Source organism: Sinocyclocheilus rhinocerous, unplaced genomic scaffold (assembly GCF_001515625.1).
Source record: "Sinocyclocheilus rhinocerous isolate Xijiao unplaced genomic scaffold, SAMN03320098_v1.1 scaffold155, whole genome shotgun sequence".
Taxonomy (NCBI): Eukaryota; Metazoa; Chordata; class Actinopteri; order Cypriniformes; family Cyprinidae; genus Sinocyclocheilus; species Sinocyclocheilus rhinocerous.
Window position 1 is genome coordinate 337,337 of NW_015661891.1, and position 5,653 is coordinate 342,989.

Genomic DNA, 5,653 nt, shown 5'->3' on the forward strand with positions numbered 1-5,653 from the left:
GAGAGAGAGAGAGAGAGAGAGAGAGAGAGAGAGATTTCCTTTAACTAGAGAAAAGGCATAATGAGGAAATGTGTCCATTAAAAATACAGAGTGTCTATTTACACTAAGTGCATATTAAGGGATAATACTTTTTTAAATTTGGAAATTAACTTAATTTGTATTAATATGAAATGCAAATGTATTCAATACAATCTACATCTTCTAAAATTTTATCGTATGAGCAGAGGCGGACAGTAGTAAAATATTTTTACTCTGCTTTAAAAGTACTTTTCAAGTGTCTGTACTTTATCAGAGTGTTTTTCTTTAGAAAACTTTACTTCACAACATTCCAAAGCATAATATTGTACTTTTTACTGCACTACGTTTCATATTAAATATCATTTAATACTTAATTACATTAGAAATGTAGTACTATCTTTTACTCAAGTAAAAGTAATTCAAAGATTTACTTGAGTACAAGGAAGTACTACATTTTTAATGATCTTAAATATTAAAGGTAAAAAAACAACAACTTTTATTTATGAAACGTTGTGCAGTAAAAAGTATGACATTATGCTTTGGGATGTAGTGAAGTAAACGTTTTCCAAAGAAAAGTACAGATACTTTTTAAATTTACTTGAGTAAAGTAAAAATACTTCACTACTGTCCACCTCTGCATACGAGTATACAAATTATGTAGGTCCACTTCGTGCTGCCAAAACAGCTCTGATGTGGCTGCATGGACTCCATGAGACTTCTGAAATTGTCCTGTGGTCTCTGGCACCAAGAGATAGCAGCCTCATTTAGGTCCTGTAATTTACAAGGTGGGACCTCCATGGATCAGATTTGTTGGTCCAGGACATCCCATACAGTAGATGCTAAATCGGATTGAGATCTGAGATCTCCAAACATTTTTCGCAGTATGGCAGGGCCCATTTTCATCAGGGGTGGATGTGGTCTGCAACAATCTTTAGGTATGTGGTACATGTCAAAGTAACATCCACATGAATGCCAGGACCCAAGGTTTCCCAGCAGAATTGACTGTTCACTTGTTGCCTAATATATCCCACCTCTTGAAAAGTGCCATTGCAATGATATAATCAATGATATTCACTTCACCTGTGAGTGGTTTTAATGTTCACGGTTTAGTAATATTCCACCAGAAGCCTGTACTGAGCGTTTAGTATTCTAGCCTTTTTCAAACAGTCGCCTAGGTTACTGACTTCTTATGATAAGAGTCCTAATCTGGGATGAGTATGGTCCATGAGTGTGGTTATTTAGATTATAGGAACTGATTGTAAATCAACACCATTTCACTGAGGACACGGATATGCTTGGACACAGCTTTTGCCGATGAAGTGATTGTTGATGATTAGCTTACATTCTGAAAAAAAAACAAAACTACTTTTTGTATTTGGATACAGCTATGTGGACGGATAGTAGATGAGACAACACCACCTTAAACCAGACAAACAGATATGTTGCCACCTGCTGGACAGAATAGACCTTGTAAATGGCACCAATAATTTCCTTACAAGCCTCTTCGCTGTTGTACCATATAGTCTTTATTGGGGAAACATTTTTAGTCACAAGTTTAGCAGCTGCTTTGGTGTTCAAGGACATCTGAGATACAGGTATGATTTTTAACCCACACACACACACACACACACACACACAGCTAGGTTTCTTTGTGGGGACTTTCCATAGACTTCAATTACTTTTATACTGACCAAACAATATTTTCTATCCCCTAACCCTAAACCTACCCCTTACAGAAAACCAGTTTGCATTCTAACACTTTCAGACAAACAGGCCAGTCCCCACAATGTCAAAAATGTCAAGTTATACTATCCTTGTGGGGACATTGTTCCCCACAATGTAGGATAAACACACACACACAAACACACACGCACACACACACACACACACACACACACACACACAGAGTGTGTTTCATATAATTTCACGACTTAAAAACTGGAAAAAAAAAAGTACACTGAAATTTTTATTTATTTATTTATTTATGTATTTTATCCTTGTGGGGACATTTGTTCCCCACAATGTAGGATAAACACACACACATGCACGCACGCACGCACGCACGCACGCGCACACACACACACACACACACACACACACAGACAGTGTGTTTCGTATAATTTCACAACTTAAAAACTGAAGAATTTTTTATTTATTTATGTATTTATTTTGGAACCTTTTTCACTCAGAAATTGCTAGTAGATTTCTCAAATAATTACAAAGTAACACAAAGAACACACTGAATTGAATGTGAATTTTTAAAGTAGAAAGACTGAAAAAGCCTTTGAAAAAACTTTGAAAAAACATACTCCTTTGCTTTATTTACAACTTAATAAAATAACGTAGCTATTAAATTCATCCATAAATATATGTCTTGCTTTTGATATTAAATATAAAAAATAAAAAAATTATTTGACATAATAATACAATCGAATGCTGTTCTGAGCTCTTCTAAAGGATGTTCTTAACCAGCTTTATCTGTTTAGGTAATATTTATCTAATATTAACCTTCTATCACAATTTAATAGTCATGTTGCTGTAAGGATTTGTTCTGGTTCTTGGCATGTACATGCATAATTGTCTTTTATCCTGGAGCAGAAGGATGTAATAATTCACCTATTTGGGGGAAAAAAAAACTAATAAAAAAGTAAATTGAATAGAAGACTTTACAGTTAAAAGGTTGTAAATAATGTGTATATCCTCCTTGTAATTGCACAAGACTACAATGCAACCTGTGTTTTTTTCTCTCTCTCTCTCTTTCTCTAAAAATATTTTCTTAAAGCAGTTTTAAAGTTTTGATGATGTTGGTAAGGCAATATACATCAGTGAATATACAGTTTTGGGATTAGAGTTACGTATGTCCTTTGAACACACATTTGAAAGGAGATTTGCATTTGCCGTGATTGAGTTTTGAGATCGTATTCTCATCAGGGAGCTAACAGTGTTCCTGTTCCTGAAATCAAATCCACCTGTTCACAGAGCAGAACCAGGTACAATGTCAAACAGAATATGACCTACACACCATTACAGGTAAACAACAAAGCAGTGCCAAATAAAGGGATTTCCAACATGAATCTTTGGATTTTCTCCACGGTTGTCTAATGTGAGCACATAAAAAAAACAAAAAAAAACCTTTGTTAGCTTTTGTGTTCCACACCCCCTTATTAGTTAATGTGAATTTAGTCAGTGTTTAATCTTGTGGCTGTTTCCTCATGTTATTCAAATTAGTGAAGTAGATCTCGTCATAAAAGGGCTGCGAGAAGAATTTCTGTAGTCCTGCTGCAGTTGTGCACCAGTGAGCAGATGGTTCATTGGACAGAATGGCTCTACGAGAGGCTACACTTTTAGGAATAATTATTGTATTCTCAGGTTAGCTGATTTTAGATTACGTTAATAAATGATTTATATTATTTAATTTAATGACGAATAATTAATTTTAAACTTAAATATAAGTAATTTATTACATTGACTATTATTTATTTAATATTATTTATCATCCATTTTTAAATTAACGTTTATTATTATTGTTTTAATTCTTACTTTTTAATATTGCCAGTATTATGTATTATTTATGGCTAGACATAAATGGTACAATTCTTTATTTTTTTAAGTGAAGATTTTCATCTTGTTTAACTTTTTCTGCTTTTATCTGCAGGCCACATTCACTCTGTGTTTACAGCTCAAAGTAAGACAAATATTGCATTTTATCTACTTGAATACATAATTGATCAAGTCCAGTTATATTAATAGCATGTCCAATGTCCAATATAACTGGGAAATTAGATTTTGTTTTATTTAGAGACAAATCACATGTTAAAGAAAGAAAGCAAGCAAGAAAGAAAGCTGTTGTCCACTTTGATCTTATTTATTTGGGTCTTATTTCAGATGTATGTAAGACATACGGCAGCGGCATCTTTTATACATTCAACAAAACTGCATTTCATCTGAAGACCACATGTCCTGTAACGCTTACACGCTTCAGTCATGCTGGAGTGGACTGTCATATCATCGTCCAGCGTGGACCGAATGGCCTGATGGACAGAGTGGAGATCATTGTGAATAAAGTCACGACCCTCGTTCACAATAATACTGTGACAGTGGAAGGCAGCAGGTATGGGAGTCACATTTGTGACCAATATTTCGATTTTTGTTGTATAAAAGTTCCGAAAATGGTTGTTCATGTTATTAAAAGAGCTTATAATGTTGTAATTATTAAATTATAGCATTGTAATAGTATTTCATTATAATAGCAGCTTTGTGTGCTACTAAATATCAGCACCCCCTCATATTTCCTTCTTTACATAATGTTTAATTTAGCAAATCGAATATTTTGCTTAGAATTGCTTAGAATTTGATTAGAATTGGGATTTTGCTAGAATAATCATGTTATTAATAAAGCAAATACTTTTAGTTTCTATTTATACCATTTCATTCAATATACCATTTTGTAGCATGCAAATAAATATACTGACTACACTTTTAGAAGTATTTATTGATAAAAAAATGTTTCTTGTTAATATATCCGCATTGAATTTTTGTCAATGTTTTCACAGAATTTCCCTTCCATACGACCACACCTATCAGCACGTGTTTCATTATGGAATCTATACCAGGCTCCAAAGCAAAGTTTTGCCATTGTCTGTCACATGGTACAGTGTAGCTAATGGTGTCAGTTCACTTTGGGTGAGTTACCATTAAAGACAATGGTCCGCAAGATTACAAAATTTTAATGTAGCATTGTTCATAAGAATAAAAATATGTGATTACTATATTATAGCGACCCTGACCATACTGTAAGTAATCTTTAAAGTGCCCCTATTATGGGTAATGAAAGGTTCATATTTTGGTTTTAGGAGTCGCCAACAACAGGTTGCATTCATGCAAGGTCAAAAAACACTTTCATTGTCTTATGATATGCATTTATTTTTACTTTACTTGCTCAACGACTCACAAACGATTCGCTCAACGATTCATTTTTCCAAACCCCTCCTTTGCGTGACGTTAATTTGCGGTGATTGGTCCGATTGGTCTCATTTTAATTTCATCATGCCTGTAATGCCTGGTAAAGCTATGTTTGTGAGCGCAGTGCTGCTTTGTGTACAGCGTTACCGGGGAAACCGCTATTTTTACTGCTCCAAAAGTGGCACCTAGTGGCAAAGAATGAATTAGCATTTTCATTCAGACCAAGTTTTCCCTGGTCTGCGCGCACAACAAGTGAGCGGGCAAACTTAGAGCTGTGTTACACACTGCATGAAAGGTAATTTTCAAAAATCCATAATAGGGGCACTTTAAGCACATCTCTTACAGATGCAACTGAACCAGGATTTAGTGGAGGGTATGAGTGGACTTTGTGGGCACAAGAACAGCTCAGGTTAGTGTGTTTAAACAAAGAGTTTTATGATATAATCATGTAGTACTTTCTGGTGGTGTTTTAACATTACTATTTTGTTCATAGAAACTATGCAGCAGCTGATATTCACCAGTGTCTTCTCTGATGGCCAATGCCTGACACAAGACTCTGTTGCGCAGACGAACACAGTGAGTTTCTGCACAGTGGAATAAAAATGTACTGCAAAAAAATAATAATAATTATATATATATATATATATATATAAATAAATAAATAGAGAGAGAG

The 5,653-nt window shown here is 34.4% G+C and overlaps 1 protein-coding gene across 1 annotated transcript in view; it reads left to right on the top strand.

The window, feature by feature from the left end:
• Positions 1–3,305: 3,305 nt before the first annotated feature.
• The window catches only part of LOC107726823 (mucin-2), a 25,233-nt gene continuing 22,885 nt past the window's right edge, over positions 3,306–5,653 (top strand). Inside the window, 6 exon segments of the mRNA XM_074560131.1 lie at positions 3,306–3,387; positions 3,674–3,703; positions 3,904–4,129; positions 4,572–4,701; positions 5,326–5,389; positions 5,474–5,556. Of these exon segments, the coding sequence (XP_074416232.1) occupies positions 3,339–3,387; positions 3,674–3,703; positions 3,904–4,129; positions 4,572–4,701; positions 5,326–5,389; positions 5,474–5,556 (582 nt within the window). The 5' untranslated portion in view covers positions 3,306–3,338.